The 16,687-nt window shown below is 39.2% G+C and overlaps 1 protein-coding gene across 3 annotated transcripts in view; it reads left to right on the top strand.

The window, feature by feature from the left end:
- SLC4A4 (solute carrier family 4 member 4) overlaps positions 1-16,687 on the top strand; it is a 336,115-nt gene that overhangs the window by 209,370 nt on the left and 110,058 nt on the right. For all 3 annotated transcript variants that reach the window (XM_057726750.1, XM_057726751.1, XM_057726752.1), the window contains exons 8-9: positions 9,164-9,321; positions 16,313-16,400. In XM_057726750.1, coding sequence (XP_057582733.1) covers positions 9,164-9,321; positions 16,313-16,400 — 246 coding nt within the window. The remainder of the gene's footprint in view (positions 1-9,163; positions 9,322-16,312; positions 16,401-16,687) is intronic.

Genomic DNA, 16,687 nt, shown 5'->3' on the forward strand with positions numbered 1-16,687 from the left:
CCAGTGGGATAAACTGGGGTTGACATACATATCACTAAACTGATAATTATGGTGACCCTACTTTACCCTGAACACAGATACCTTTGCACTGGAAGGACATGGTACTAGGGTGAGCTAGAATGATTTTGAGATTACCAGATGAGTTTGTTTGAGAAAGAATAAGAGCTGGCAATTTTTAGAGAGAATCGAAGGGAGGAAATCAGCAGGATAAAGAGAAAATAAGCTAAGAAGAAAAAGAAGAGAGTAAAGAACACCAATAAGAAAGCTGGGAATAAGCTCTTTAGTCAGGAAAGCAGGTGGATGTTAGCCTGTTGACCTATAGCATTAGGTAGGGTGAATTGAAAGTAAGTACAGATTAAAAGATTAAAATCATTCTTCCAGAGAGGAAAAGAGAATGTATGGAATGGGTGTCGGTGTAAGCTTTGGAAAAATAATGAGAAAGTATACTCAAATTTAGATGATTTTTAAAACTTCACTTGTAGTAAGGGCATTGAACAGCCTAAAGGGTCACCTTCTAATAAATCAGACTCAAATGACAAATTGTGAGTACTCTTGGTTATAAATGACACTTTGTCACACTTATTTTAACATGTGCTAATTATGACAAAGAAAAAGAGGTAGGGTTTAAATACTTGCCTAGTGACTGAGGAATAATTTGATAGCTTGGACCTACTTACCCGGTGATGCTGAAGGTCTGAGGGTGATGGTAAGAAAGCTAGGAGGACATAATGTTATCCCAGTCAATCAAGATTGATTACAGTTACATTGCGTCAGGTCTCATATAGAAGACCTAAAGTATAGGAACTGTTTTCATAGAAAGGGCAGGAGAATCTAAGACCTGAGTGTAATATGGAAGATGGATTTTTTTTTTCAGTTAGCTATATTTGATGCATATCACTTGTGTATGACTAATCTTTCTGTCATCACATGGGGTGGTCATTGCAAGTAAGCTATCTCTGTTATAATCAATCCACTTGTTCTGCTTTATTCACTTATAGTCTCTGGTTTCTTGGTATGCTAGTTCTGTGATCACTGGGTATTAGAAAGCCACTCAGAAAGTAAGGAAGGTTAAGAAATTCTGAGTAAACATTTATGGCAGAGGGCAAGCCATATACTTCTGAGTAATTATAGCAAGACATTACTTTGGAAGAAAGAATACAGGCTAGTATAAAAGGAACCTGAAATGTACATCCCTGGATTCACAGAGTTGGTGATGTTATCTAGTAAAGACAAAAAAGTGTCCCCAAATCACTGAGTTAGCCAAAGTATCTTTTACCAATTGTACCTCCACATGGCAGCCCTTTGAAATCTGTTTCTTTGGAATCAAGGTTGGCTAAAGGAATTTTTTTTCCCACTGTGCATGTTCTCATAGTTGGCCCTGCGTAAAATCCAGGCTGGGTATCCCTTGGAGAATCAGCTAATGATCCATAAGAAAGGAATGTCAAACTTTATCTTTGGAATTCAATCCAGATGAGTTTATTGGGTGATCTTCAATCTGATTTGAAAGCCTTAAAGTCTCTTCTTGTTTTCAGTGTCTTTTATTGTTCTCTGTAATTCCTGGGTTATTCTTCACCATTCTGTGCAATGTTGACAGTTTTTTTGTTAGTACTTTATTATTGTTCACATTTGATTGTGTAAGCCCAGAATTGGTTTTTTTTTTTTTTTTTTTTTTATTTTATTTTTTTGGGGGTACACCAGGTTCAATCAACTGTTTTTATACACATATCCCCATATTCCCTCCCTTCCTTGACGCCCCCCCCCCCTCGAGTCCCCCCCACCCTCCCTGCCCCAGTCCTCTAAGGCATCTTCCATCCTCAAGTTGGACTCCCTTTGTTATACAACAACTTCCCACTGACTATTTTACAGTTGGTAGTATATATATGTCTGTGCTACTCTCTCGCTTCTTCTCAGTTTCCCCTTCACCCCCCGCCCCCTCCCATACCTCGAGTTCTCCAGTCCATTCTCTGTATCTGCTTCCTTGTTCTTGTCACTGAGTTCATCAGTACCATTTTTAGATTCCGTATATGTGAGTTAGCATACAATATTTGTCCTTCTCTTTCTGACTTACTTCACTATGTATGACAGATTGTAGTTCTATCCACCTCATTACATATAGTTCCATCTCATCCCTTTTTATAGCTGAGTAATATTCCATTGTATATATATGCCACATCTTCTGTATCCATTCATTTGTTGATGGGCATTTAGGTTGCTTCCATGTCCTGGCTATTGTAAAGAGTGCTGCAATAAACATTATGGTACAAGTTTCTTTTGGGATTATGGTTTTCTTTGGGTATATGCCCAGGAGTGGGATGACTGGATCATATGGTAGTTCTATTTGTAGTTTTTTAAGGAACCTCCAAATTGTTTTCCATAGTGGCTGTACCAACTTACAGTCCCACCAACAGTGCAGGAGAGTTCCCTTTTCTCCACACCCTCTCCAACATTTGTTGTTTCCAGACTTTGTGATGATGGCCATTCTGATTGGTGTGAGGTGATACCTCATTGTGGCTTTGACTTGCATTTCTCTGATGATGAGTGATGTTGAGCATCTTTTCATGTGTGTGTTGGCCATCTGTATGTCTTCTTTGGAGAAATGTCTATTTAGGTCTTCTGCCCATTTGTGGATTGGGTTATTTGCTTTTTTGGTATGAAGCTGCCTGAGCTGCTTGTATATTTTGGAGGTTAATCCTTTGTCCGTTGTTTCATAGGCAATTATTTTTTCCCATTCTGAGGGTTGCCTTTTAGTCTTGTTTATGGTTTCTTTCGCTGTGCAAAAGCTTTTAAGTTTCATGAGGTCCCATTCATTTATTCTTGATTTTATTTCCATGATTCTAGGAGGTGGGTCAAAAAGGATGTTGCTTTGATGTATGTCAAAGAGTGTTCTGCCTATGTTTTCCTCTAGGAGTTTGATAGTGTCTGGCCTTACATGTAGGTCTTTAATCCATTTGGAGTTTATTTTTGTGTATGGTGTTAGGAAGTGTTCTAATTTCATTCTTTTACATGTTGCTGTCCAATTTTCCCAGCACCACTTATTGAAGAGGCTGTCTTTTTTCCATTGTATACTCGTGCCTCCTTTGTCAAAGATAAGGTGCCCATATGTGTTTGGGCTTACTTCTGAGTTCTCTATTCTATTCCATTGATCTTCCTTTCTATTTTTGTGCCAGTACCATACTGTCTTGATCACTATGGCCTTGTAGTATAGTTTGAAGTCAGGAAGCCTGATTCCACCTACTCCATTTTTCCTTCTCAAGATTGCTTTGGCTATTCGGGGTCTTTTGCGTTTCCATACAAATCGTAAGATTTCTTGCTCTAGTTCTGTGAAAAATGCCATTGGTAATCCCAGAATTGGTTTTTATACTTGTCATTACTTTTTCCTTTATCAAGTATTATTGGAGTACTTGAAAAAGAGAACCTATATGAATCATTCGTTGATGAGCCCACTTTTATGAGAGGGATCTTTAAATCTTGATTCAGAGAAGAGCCTTCCTTGAACTCTGTTGCCAGATGTGGTTGCTACATTTTGTGACCTCCATTGAGTAATATACTTTTCATATTGTATTTATGTTTGCTCTTTCATGAGAGCTGTTTCTATATTTACTTCTCTTCATTGGACTGTAAACTTCACGAGAGTAGGGTCTGTCTGTTCTTTGCAGTGCCCGCTATCAGGCACCCATTAAATTGAAAGAGAATTAAATGGAGCTGAGAGTAGGATTAAGTGGGAGATGAGAAAATTTCTGTCCCAGACAGCATTTTAAAATCTGTATTCATATCAAAATGTGCCTTATTTATCTCCTAGTGGGCGAGAAAGCATTCCTAGGCATATAGGCATATTCAAAGCTCTAAGAGAGTGTATAGTATAGAAACTTTAATTTAATTTTATTTAACATGGTATTCCTGAAATTTATTTGACAAATACACTTTCGTGAAGGGTCTGAACTGCAGTAGACAGAAATCACCTCAAATTAATTTAAGCCCCAAATGGAATTTTCTGGCTTATATAACTAGTAAGAATTCTTGATGAGTTCACAGAATGGAGAAACTGCAGGACCTCGGGGCCAGGGGCTGGGGACTCAGCAATCTCTCTTTTCATCCATTTTTCTCTCCTGATTTTGTGTTTCATTTTGGGTGGTGACCTCATTCTCTCTTCGTGTGGATAGTCCTGTGACAGCCCCTTTCAACAAAGAGGGGAACAACCTCAGGTGAAAGGGAAACATTGGTTTTTACACATTTGAATATTAATTTTCCAAAGTGTTTTGGTACCTGCATGAATGATGCATCCATCCTTTGGACCAATCACTGATATCGGAGGGTAGTTTACTAAGATAGGCCATATCTAGGCCTATTGTCCACTTAGATGGCCTGGCTGGTGGTTCAATGCCCAGAACCTACTACTTTAAGAGAAGAGTTAGAAAAGCTTATTGGAAAGAGCAGAAGTAATAACCATCATTCATTCATTCAACAAATATTTATTCAGCTTTTTCTCCTAGGCGTTAGAAATACAACACTGAACAAAGGAAATGAATAGTCCTACTATTAGGGAGCTTGCATTCTAGTGGGGAGTCAGATAATAAAGAAGATAAGTAAAACATGTAGCACGTTTGACTATAATAAATACAAAGAACCAAAAAATAAGGTGGGAAGGAGGAGTAAGAAGAATCTGTGAGGAGAGGGAGGTTGAAATTTTAACTAATGTGGCCAGGGACAGTCTCGCTGATGAGAAAGTGACTTAAGTAAAGATCTGAAGGAAATGAGGGAGGAAGGCCTGCAGACATTCCATCCAGAGGCAACAGCAGGTGTAAAGGCCCTGAGGTAAGAGTGTGCCTGGTGTGTTTGAGGGAGGACTTGAAGGCTGGAGTGGTGGGTCTGGAGAAGACTGGGAAAAAGCAGTGGGAAAGGAGGTCGGGGAGCTAGCTGATGGGGAGCCAGACGATGCTGGGGTCGTGGCTTGTCATGAAGACATGGTCTTCCCTCTCAGTGAAACTGGGGATAACAGAGGGTTTTATCTGACTCCTGATTTGATTGCCCTGGCTGCTTTGGAGAACAGACTGGGGGCAGAAGCAGATAATCCAGCCGGGAGACCAATGCTGTAACCCAGGAGAGAGACGCTCGTAATGTGGACCAGGGTGGGGGCAGTAAAGATGGTGAGAAATGGTCAGAATCCAACAGGATTCGCTAACGGAGTGGACATGGGTGTGAGGGGAGAAGTGTTGCGTTGACAGAAAGGTTTGGGCCTGAGCAGTGGAAGAATGGAGTTGCTAGTAACCAGATGAGGAAGATTCCAGGAAGCGCTAGTTTGAGGGGACTCGCGGGGGGCTCAGTTTTGGATTTGTGAAGTGTGCCGTGCCTGTTAGACATCCAGGTAGAGATGTTATAGGACTGGAGTTCAGGGAAGAGGTCCTGGCTGGAGATACAAATTTGTGAGTCATCAGTATGTAGATGGTATTTAAAGGCATGGGACTTGATGAGATCCCCAAGGGAGTGTGTGTAGAAAGAAAAGAGCCATCTCAGGACTAAGTTCCGAGGTACCTCAGGCTCCACATATTTTTATTTTAGAATAGCTATGAGTTTCTCCAAGAACACTAGCATTCCACAAGCACAGTTTCAGATATGCTGATCTAAAGGAACATATCTTTATAACTACTTCTCTTCAGAGCACATAGAATACAGTTCCTTTATCTGTAAAAATATACTTCTAATTTTCCAAGATGGTACAGTCATCTCAGTAAAGGTACCATAGTCCTAGTAAAGCATTTTGTGGAAAAACGTGGTCAACTGTGGGATAGTCTGCTTGTGTTGTGAGTGATAGCAGGTAGTTGCTTAGTGATAGCAGATCCAGATGCAGTATGTTCTAGAATGAGCCTCTAAAACCTCCCTCACTTTCCTGGGGATTTGATGGTCTTGTGGTCTGCTTTTTAGCGCTACGGAGTTCATTCTTAACATTCAAAATATTTATTACAGCTGAATTATGTGCAAAGTAAGTGTTCAGTACCACAGGGAATAAGCTGTCCTAACCCTCAAGAAGCTCGGGGGAAGGACTTCAACTTTGGCGAAAGTGTAATTCAGAAATGAGTGCTTCTGGAGTTCCCAAGGAGGAGCTCTGAGATAGTAGAAAGGCTTGTTCTGAGCTCTGAAGATGGTTTAGAAAAGGTAGAAATGAGGAAAGGACAGTTTTTGATACTAAGTGTGGGAGTCTAAGTACATAAAACAGAAGGAAATTATGATCAGATTACCTGCCTAACTAGAACAGAGTGCTGGAGAGAATGGGAAGTAAAAAAATCGGATTATCAAGCTTCATGCCCTGTGTTGGTAATGGGAGCTCTCTCTGGAAAAAGTTGGAAGATGACTCTTGCAGTGATATTTTGTTATGCATTTGGGTCACTTGACCATACTCCACACTCTCCTCTGTGTTACAGAGAACAGTTCATTACTGTAACTTCCTTAGGCTATAATAACAAGTCTGGCAATTTGATGTTTTTTAGACCATTCCCATGGCTGCTCTTTTCATATCTGTAGAGTATAAACAGATTTTTTGGAAATATTAGTGTTTCTTGAAGGATTATGGTGTAAACTTTGGAAAAGCCTTTTACTGTTAGAAGTAGTCATATTTCTAACATCTAAAAATATATATCTTGCCTTTGCTTTTTTTTTTTTTTTTTTTTGCCTCAAAGCTTTCTTCTTATATGAAGTACCAAATGAAAGAATCTTATAAAAATGCTACTGAGGGTGATAGTTTGGGGGAATCAATTTTCATGGCACTTGTTTTTCCTAATTAAGAACTCTTTAAATGGAAATTGAAGATAAAATGTTACTATAAGCTTCCATTACTGGGGAAAATTGAGCCATGTCTCCCACTTTGCATTATCAGCAGTAATCCATGGCAAAAAAAAGTTCACTGGTAGCTTTTGACTTGAGGAGAGAGACATTAATTTTGATAGTACGTGTATACCGGAAGTCTGTGTCTTTCATAAGGTCCTGCAAAATTCCCATCACCATCCTTTTGTGATTGTTGACATGTTCTCCTTGAGCTGTTGGGAGATGCTTCCCACTCACTGAAGGGTGCTTGAACAATCCTATTCTAAGTGGGAGCTCGGGAGGAGGGGAAAGAAATGAATAACACCTACAAGATAAGTTTTCAAAGTGACTGTTAAGCAACCTTTGCTCTCCAAGAAAACCACTTTACACCTTGACCTTTCTCTTCAGGCTCCCACGTAGGTCCCTCCTGCTCCTCCTCTTCCACCTCCCCATCAAATCACTCATATTTCATTGCACAAATGGAAGCCCACAAACTCCCCAGATCACCCCCCTCTATACCCTGCCTTCCCTAGCTAGGACTGATGAGCTCTCTGTGTTCCCTCTGAAGCTAATCCCTCTGCCTGTGCTGTGGACACCATCTCTTCTCAGCAGTTCAGGGTTGCTTGAGCTGCTTTTGCAGTTATCCCCGCATCTCGTCTTCAGCGATACTCTGTCTCTACTGGATCATCCTCATGAACATTCCAAAGCATTATCATATTTCCCATTTTAAAAAAAAATCCCCTAATTTATGCCTTCCTTCACCTGCCTACTTAATTCTTGGCCTTTCTTGACAGTAACATTTCTCAAAATAATTCTCTCTACTCCCTCTCCACTTTGTCACCTCTCATTCTTTACCAGGTAGTCTGGTGTCCACTGTAACAGCTCTTGTCAGGGTCGCGCAGCACTTACATCTTGCCAGATTTATTGGTTCCTTCTTAGTTCTGTTATTTGAACTTCCAGCAGCCTTTGACTCAGCAACTGATACCCTTTCCTTATGGAGCCCTTTCTTCACCTGACAGTTGATGAAGTCCTGGTTCTCCTCCTACCTCACTGTCTGCTCTTTTTCAGTGTCTTCTGCCAATATTCCCTCCCATCCCTATAAAGGGTAGAGTAGCCCAGGGTTTAGATCTTCTCCCTTTCCTCTATCTACACTCATGCCCGAGGTTGTGACCTATCCCATGGTCTTAAATACTTACATGGTGATATCTCCTAAATTTGTCTTTCTACTCCACTTTTCCACTTGGACTTTTAGTAGATACGTTCCGTCTAAAACATCCAAACTCCTTACTGTGGCCTTCAGTTCATCTCCTGGTCCCTCCTTACCTCTGCAACTTCCTTTGCTGCCATTTTCTCTCCTTTGTTCCTTCAGCTCTCAGCACACTTGCCCACTTACTATTCCTCTAGCTGCCAAGCCTTTGCCTGTCTCAGAGGCTTTGCACTGTTGTTCTCTTTGCCTAGCATGCTCGTTGCTCAGAACTTTGCTTGGCTTGTCCCCTTATTCCAGTGTTAAATGTATTTCTTCTGAGCCCTTTCCTGACCTCCCTGTTGAAAGCAGTACCCTCTTACGTGTTTTATTTTTCCTTCTCAGCCCTTATCACTACTTATTTTTAAATTATTTATTTATATTTTTAAATTATTTATTTATTTTTGGCTGCATCGGGTCTTAGTTGCAGCACACAGGATCTTCATTGCGGCATGTGGGATCTTTCGTTGCAGCAGGCAGGCTTCTCTTTAGTTGTGGTGTGCAGGTTTTCTCTTCTCTAGTTGTGGTGCGCAGGCTCCAGGGCTCACGGGCACTGTAGTTGTGGCCCTGGCTCCAGGGCACATGGGCTTTGTAGTTTGCAGCATGCAGGCTCTCTAGTTGAGGCATGTGAGCTCAGTAGTTGTGGTGCATGGGCTTAATTCCCTCACCAGGGATTGAACCCACATCCCCTGCATTGGAAGGTGAATTCTTTACCACTGCACCACCAGGGAAGTCACCTTAGTACCACTTTAAATCATATTTTACTTCTCCCCTGCTAGAATATGAGCTCAAGGAGGATATGGAATTAATTGACGCATCCCTTATCCCTAAGGCTTAGATCAGTTCCTTGTTTGTAGGAGACTCTCAACTCATATTTATTGAGTGAATAAGTAAATGAATTGATATATATATAAATATTGTTAAAACAATGTAAACCATGTGACAGTACTCTCAATATCTTTGAATCCAAAGTACAGAGAAATGTTTATTATGATAGAATGATTAAACATAGTAGAAGAATGGCTAGCTAAGGCCTGCCTGTTGCGTGTAGACTCATATAAAAGGCATTTCTTTGAGTTCACGTCTCTGGAAATAAGTTGTGTTTTCTTGGCTCTTCCCATGCAGCTGAAGAATAAGTTCATGAAAAAACTGCCACGTGATGCTGAAGCCTCCAACGTGCTCGTTGGCGAGGTTGACTTCTTGGATTCTCCTTTCATTGCCTTTGTTCGGCTACAGCAGGCGGTCATGCTGGGTGCCCTGACTGAGGTCCCTGTGCCCACAAGGTAAGCTGCTCCTGACCCACTGGGGTCCACAGTGTGGTGATAGGGAAGGCTCCTCTCCCTCAGGCTGGAGAACCAATAGGACAAGGGAACATCCAAAGCAAGCATATTGGAAAGGTTTTTTTGTTTTGTTTTTTTTTAATTAATTATTTAGGCTGTGTTGGGTCTTTGTTGCTGCACATGGGGCTTTCTCTAGTTGCAGCGAGCAGGGGCTACTCTTTGTTGCGGTGTGCGGGCTTCTCAGTGCGGTGGCTTCTCTTGTTGCGGAGCATGGGCTCTAGGTGTGAGGGCCTCAGTAGCTGCGGCACATGGGCTCAATAGTTGTGGCTCGCAGGCCCTAGAATGCAGGCTCGGTAGTTGTGGCACACAGGCTTACTTGCTCTACAGCATGTGGGATCTTCCTGGCCCAGGGATCGAACCAGTGTCCCCTGCATTGGCAGGTGGATTCTTAACCACTGAGGCACCAGGGAAATCTGGAAAGGTTTAACTTGAAATAATGATTCAGTGTGATTTTCATGCTATCAGATTACTTGGCACTTGTATAGTAGTAATAATAATAGTAACGGTTATAATAATTCACTGTGCTACAGAATAGTTTCTTATGTATTAGCCTATTTAATCCTCATAATGATTTTTTAAAGTATAAACTAGGTATGTGGATTTTATAGGTGAAAAAACTGAATTTGAGAGTTTAAATAACTTCTCCCAGATCACGTAGATGGTAAATGGTTCAGAGGTCAGAGTTGCTTTCATTTGCTCTCTGTTTTATTAGAAAATTGGTAGTGGGTACATATGTATGTACATATGCACATTATATATATCTATATAGGTATATAGATATATGTTTATATACGTAGACATGCCCATATATATAGACGTGTATATGTGTATTATATATATATACAAATATGTAAATATCATTAAGCTGTAGACAAATTTGCACACTTTACTGTTATGTGTTATGACACATAAATTTTATTTTAAACTGAAGCGTATTACTTTTATTACAATCATGTACTCATTACCCTGCCCCATACCTTAGAAGTCATTGTGTTTTATTTCCGCTTGTAACTGAGCCCAGTAGAGGAGTTAGGAAGCTTGGCTTCTGAAGCGCAATAAGTGAATAGAAGTTAATGCTTCGTTTAAACTTGTGTTTAAGAAGAGTTTATAGAGAAGTTTATGATATTCAGGTTGACATTAGAAAATTATCATATAAGTAGGACATTTTTGGGGGGGGAGGGGTGCTTTTTGTGTGTCCCAGGGCAAGGGCACACAAAAAGCACCTTTTTGTTTTCCCAGGTGAGCAAGAAGGGCTTTTGAGGTTTTCCTAGGTGAGCAGGAAGGGCTGTGAGTCCCCAGTGGCCTCAGATGATCTAAGCATGATGAACCAACAAGACAAGGGGGTCAAGGTTTATTCTGAGCCGATTTGGGAGGAGAATTAGGAGAGCATTTCCTTATGGCCTCCTAATTTATAGATGACAGGCCATTCTTATCATACAGGCATTTTTAATCCATTTTTATATTTCTTAAACACTTAAAATAGGAATAATACTTATCATATTACAATATAGGAATAATATAAGCAGTCATTGGACAAATAGCAGAGGAAAAGAGATGATCATAGCTTATTCAGTTAATGGGATTATCATGATTTGTGTTTTCTGTAACTTAGCTTTTTGCTTGAAAACATTCCAGCAGAGTTTTGCAGTTCTATCTGAGCAATCACCTGGCGAACAGCTAGCTGACTCCGATCGTGGCCGAAGTCCAGGCTGTGTGTCCCTATGGTTTTATTTGTCTCTTTGGGCTAACTTTACTGGAGCTTGAAAGAAAAAAACATGTGCCAAGAAGTGTTAAACTCTTCTTGCTTTTTCATTTGTATTATTGTTTTTCTCTGGAAGCCACAAATAAAAAATATGTAGAAAGGGCTTTTTGTTTAACAATAATACAGGTTCATTGAGAAGCAAGTCATGACTGTTTCTGTGTTCCCTCCGGTCTGGCTCATTTTCGTCCGTACTGGAGGGTGGTACTAGTCTAGAGGTGAAATCCAGCATCATTTACATTGAGAAAAGTAGCCCGCGCAATTCAAGGGAATGTAATTCAATAATGTCATGAAACTATTTCAGGGCAATAATCTGAATAATATATCCTAACATGTTAAACATTTTTCCAGGAAATAGTTTTATCCATTTGCTGTCCTCTGAACCAGGGCAAGCTGTAATCACTGAGTAGGGAGTCTCATTAGCTTTTTTGTGTATGAGTAATATGGGGCCATTTACAATGGCTGCATCCTGTGAAATCCAATAAAGGAAATCCCACAAGGAGTGTGGTAGTCACTGTGAAGGATGCCTCTGCACTCAGCCATGTGCTTTAACATGCATGCTGTTAACATGCTCCCTGTTGTCCTGCAGGGAGACCTGAGAAGTCTGTTTCTGTGCACATCTTGTAACAACGATCATTTTTCCTTTTGAGGGTGGAGGAAAGTTAGGCTCTTTTGTTTATTATTATTATTACTATTTATCATAAACAGCATTACTACCATGTGCCTTTTAGGAAATGTGGCTGTAACCGCTCCCTTTGTGTAGAATTCACGTTTATCCACTCTGCTTTTTGCTTGGTCTGTTTTAGCTGCCTGCTGGCAGCTGGACTCCTGCCAAATGGGTGGATGTTCTCCACATAGGGGCCCTTCTTGCCATCCATGTGAAAGCAAATAAACTCTGTTCTTTGATCTCTGGTGACTTGGTAGGATACGTTTATGATTTTCTTAGCACCTTGCAGATACTTTGCTTGCTATCATCTTACATCTGTCCATAGAGGCCACCACTCAGTCATATTTATGGGCCACATGGGGGTGAATATAATTCCCATTTTATAGTTGAGAGATGGAGGTACCAGTGCAGATTTCTGACTCCGAGGCCAAACATTTAGGGAAACTCTAAGGAAATATCTAGAATGGATTGGCATAATATACTTCAGCGTTCTCCCATGAAAAATAATTAAAGCCCCTGATCAGTTTACCCTTTTCTGACCTTGATTTTCACATCTAAGGCAAATCGTTATTCAGGGAGCTCTAGCCCTCTGAAATATTAGAATGCTTACCCCTTTAATATCACTGTAAGTTAATATATATTTTATGTTATAAATAACAATCTGCCTAAAAGCAGTTGTTTCTGCCTAATTGTCAAAACGATAAGAAATTCTATTAGAGGAACTGGGATGGAGGTCCTGCTAGTTCAATTCCGTCTTATGTAACAATCTTCCAATTGCTTGCTGTAATATGGTTGGTTATGGTGGGTTTGTGGTCCTCACAAATTTATTGTTGAAGCTACAGTTTAGCCACATTTTCCAGAGCCACTAAATATGAATAATGGGTTATATGATTCACTGTTGTTTTGAAAGAAGGGAGTAAAGGATTGGTACATGCTGAGTTGATTTTAGAAAACTGTGCTATATCAGGCAGGAGAGGGGGGCACATCCCCTCTGAAAAGACTGAGTGGTTTCGGAAGGCTGGCTCTTTTTCTGATATTATGCTCTGTTTCTGCCTATAATTATTTTGTGAATGTGAATATAGTCCATTGGTTCCAGATACAGATCATCTGGTACTGATTTTTGTTGTGGAGAATGCTAGAGGCATCCTCCCCAGGCACAGTTAGTTATATGGAAAAGCAAGTGCGTAAGAGTGGAAGGGCCTCATGAAGATTCTCAAGACAACCAGGCTCTATTAAAAATTCTAACGATGACTTGTTTCTAGTTATGAGTGAATAAAAAGAACTCAGCCGCATAAATTATTTTCTCTGAGCCATTAACATGGGCTGTGCCCTTTCAGCCACACAAATGGGATATTTACTCAGATTTGTTAATAAATAAAAAAAGCTTCTGGTTAAAAATAACATCTGTCCATTGACAAAAACAGCTTGAGTCATGAGAGAAGTTTTCAGTACATTATAAAAGCTGAGTTTGGCAAGATGTATTTCCATCATAAAAGTTGTAACAGCTTTTGCTTCTTTGAGGGTTAAAGAAGAAAGAACATGTTTCAGGCAGAGGAAACTTCAACTTGATGAGTTGTTCTATGTTGTTAGTTTTCCCAGGTCTCTCAGCCTCATTTCAGCAGTGCAGTTCAAATTAGAGGCTTCTCAAGGGTCTGCTTTCCTACAGATGAAATTCTTGACCTAAGGTGATATATTTCCTACTTCTTGTAGATGTCCAAATTTTTCTCTCTATATCCTTTTAAGGAGATGGATTTGCTGAATGGTTCCTGACTGGAGTAATGTGAGAATTGTAACTGATATGTAACATTTTATTTCTATTTGGCACTTAATGATTTCCATTGAAGAATAATACATACATATATATATATATATATATATATATATATAAAGAAATATATAAAGAATATGTATATATATACACACACATACTAGGTTAGTAAAACACTATAGGTTAGTGAAACACTAACACTATAGGTTAGTAAAACACTATAGCTCTCATATACTGAGTTTATTGCTATGATAAATGTTATGGTCACCACAGGTCTATTAGTGCCATTCATTCTTTGGTACTATTTAGTAAAGAGCAGGGTAAATCCTTGTAGAAAATGTATGCCCTCATCTCATAGGATTTAAGTTAGAGGATCGATTACTCTATCAGCTCTTGGACTAGTTACCCATCATCTGCCAAAGTTTTTATTTGAGGACTGTTAATGGCTGAGAGTATTTTCCTCACTTCCCAACAAGACACTGTTTTGGCTTTGTTACCATATTGTCAACCTGATAATTAATTTATGTGTCAGTTGATAAATGTGCATTTCCATAATGTGTATTTCTAAATGTAAAATTTAAAATAATCATGATGGAGATTCTAGGGAGAGGTAGGAAGAGGTAGAGAGTGGTTCTGGAAAGGTTTTAGATATTGCATATTACTTAGACAGTAGTATTTAGATATGTTGAAATAATAAAAAATAACAAGCAAAGGAAATACATTATTTAAAAAGTGTTTATTAGCAAAGCATCCAGGTGTTATGTATTTTCTCTTGCTGCACCACATCTGCCCTCTTCTGCCTAAAGCTATGGCCTTACTGTCCTGCCTGACAGCTGGCGCTTGGTAGACAGGTAAATAGGATGTGACCAGTACTGTAGTGTTTCTTAATGAGATTTATATTTTACTTTAGTGGTTAAATCTTTTTTTCAAGTGTTGCACTCAAATCAGTGATCCGTCCCTTCAGAAAAGTGCATTGTACTGTCATAAAAAAGCATTTTGTATTACTGTATGTAGTGGCATATAATTTAGGTCCAGTTTGAAAGAAGAAAATTTCTAGTTAGAAGAACTAGAATCCAATTGTAATAATGACTTCCTTCATACTTGAACAGACTTTTGTGCCTGCTGATTGCTTTTGCTATTTCTTCTTCTGTGATAACACTTGAAAGCGAGTGTATTGCTCCACTCCAGAACTGGTTTCTAAGCAAATAAATACTGAATGGTTTTATGGTTATTCTGGTACAAAATCTGAGTATTCAGACTTTCAGATTTACCTTCTTACATTCTGTTTGGTTTTTTTTCTTTACTCTGGGTTGAATTTTATGATGAAAAAAGGAATTATCCATTCAAGGGCATTTGGGAACAGACTCTGATACCTTGAAGAATGCTTGCTATCAGTCCTTTCTTATTTAAAGTGAGGGATATGAATAAATTAGTAAAAAATAAAATTTAGTAAGAAAAGTCCTAAGCCATTTCTGGTCCCATAGAATCTTACCTAAGATTTCTTGTCTTCAGCTAAGTATCCACAACACCTTTCCCCAGAGTGACCTATGGAAGTAATAGTTGGATAGCTTTTCTCTGTGAAATCACAGCCCTGGTATATAGGTTGGGCAGGTATTATTAAGCAGAATTGTGTGCTGAAAAAAACAGGAGGTAAGAAGTCCTATCTATCTACTCTGTCATTTATTAGGGACAGGCTTTGGTCTCATCCATTAACTTCCTTGAGCCTAGGTTTCTTCACCATTAAATGGGAATAAGATACCTGTTCCTACTGCAAAGGGTAATAGGAGTTTAAATGATGTGTGAATGTGAAATGCTCTCCAAGTGCAAACATAGGATGTGATCATTTTTATTGTCCTCATTATCTCCATGTTAGGTAAGACATGATCATAAATAAGCAAGGAAGGGATTGATCTAGTGTTGCCTTTTGTCTTTGTTTTTATATTCATTTACTTGTCGGGTTTCCTACTCCCCAGTTGAGACATGCATCTTTGCCCTTATGATCAGTGAGGGATTCCTTTCAACATGATAAGGGGTGGACTTAAGTGGAGATAAGCTCATTATTGCAAGTTTCAGGACCTACTTACTATGAAACAGTGCTTTGTGTATTATCAAGAAAACGAGTTTGGAAAAGAAAATGAGGACGCCCGCAAAAGAATTTTAACTGTCTGTGAATGATGCTTTATTTCAGATTTCTCTCATATTTTTCTTTCTTTACTTTGGCTGTCACCATGTGGCTTACTTGTAGAGGACTAGGTTTTTGCTGACTCCCAGCCACTTCTGAGTAGAAATATTTCCTAAAAACATGGAGAGGGTCATTTGTCACCACCCATATTGGGTAAAGAAAAGTCAGAGAAATCTGAAGGTTGTACCAAGTCTTTCTAGTTATTGTGCTTAATGGGTTTTCTCCAAAGATTCTTAAAGTCAGAAGAAAGGGAGAGAGAAGAAAGTTTAGAAAAGAAAGCTTGAATGACTCATAAAGTGAACCTTCCCATCTCTGTGAAGGAGCTTCTCAGATTTCCATGCTAAATTCTCCCTTGCTTCCAAGTAAAATGAACAACCATTTATGTTTCACAACAGTTTGAAAGAGTATCTTTCATATTAGCAAGAATATTACCTTTGTTTTAAAGATGAATTCTAGACCTAACCCTTTTATGACTTAGGATAAATGTGTCTCAGTGTTATGTGTATTGAGTTTGATGAAATGAGTGTTATAGCTTTTGCTTCTTTCCTCTTCCATTAGGTTCTTGTTCATTCTCCTAGGTCCTAAGGGGAAAGCCAAGTCCTACCATGAGATTGGCAGAGCCATTGCCACCTTGATGTCTGACGAGGTAGGGAATCGGGAAGGTGGTGATCTGGGAATGTCCTACTTGTGTTTTCATACTGTGAGTTGGCTGTCACAATTTATTCGATTAGAATTATGTGGTTACCAATCTTGTTTAAAACATGAGGTACAGTCATTCATGCAAATGAGCTGACATCGGCATTTGATAGTTTTCAAAAAATAAATTTTATGTTAGAATAAGTCATATTTTCCTTTCTGTAAACTGAGGTATGTTAAATATTATTTAAAAGGTTCAAGTCACTGTATTAACTTAATCTCTTTAAATGTTTAATA

The sequence above is a fragment of the Hippopotamus amphibius genome, chromosome 3 (assembly GCF_030028045.1).
Source record: "Hippopotamus amphibius kiboko isolate mHipAmp2 chromosome 3, mHipAmp2.hap2, whole genome shotgun sequence".
NCBI lineage: Eukaryota > Metazoa > Chordata > Mammalia > Artiodactyla > Hippopotamidae > Hippopotamus > Hippopotamus amphibius.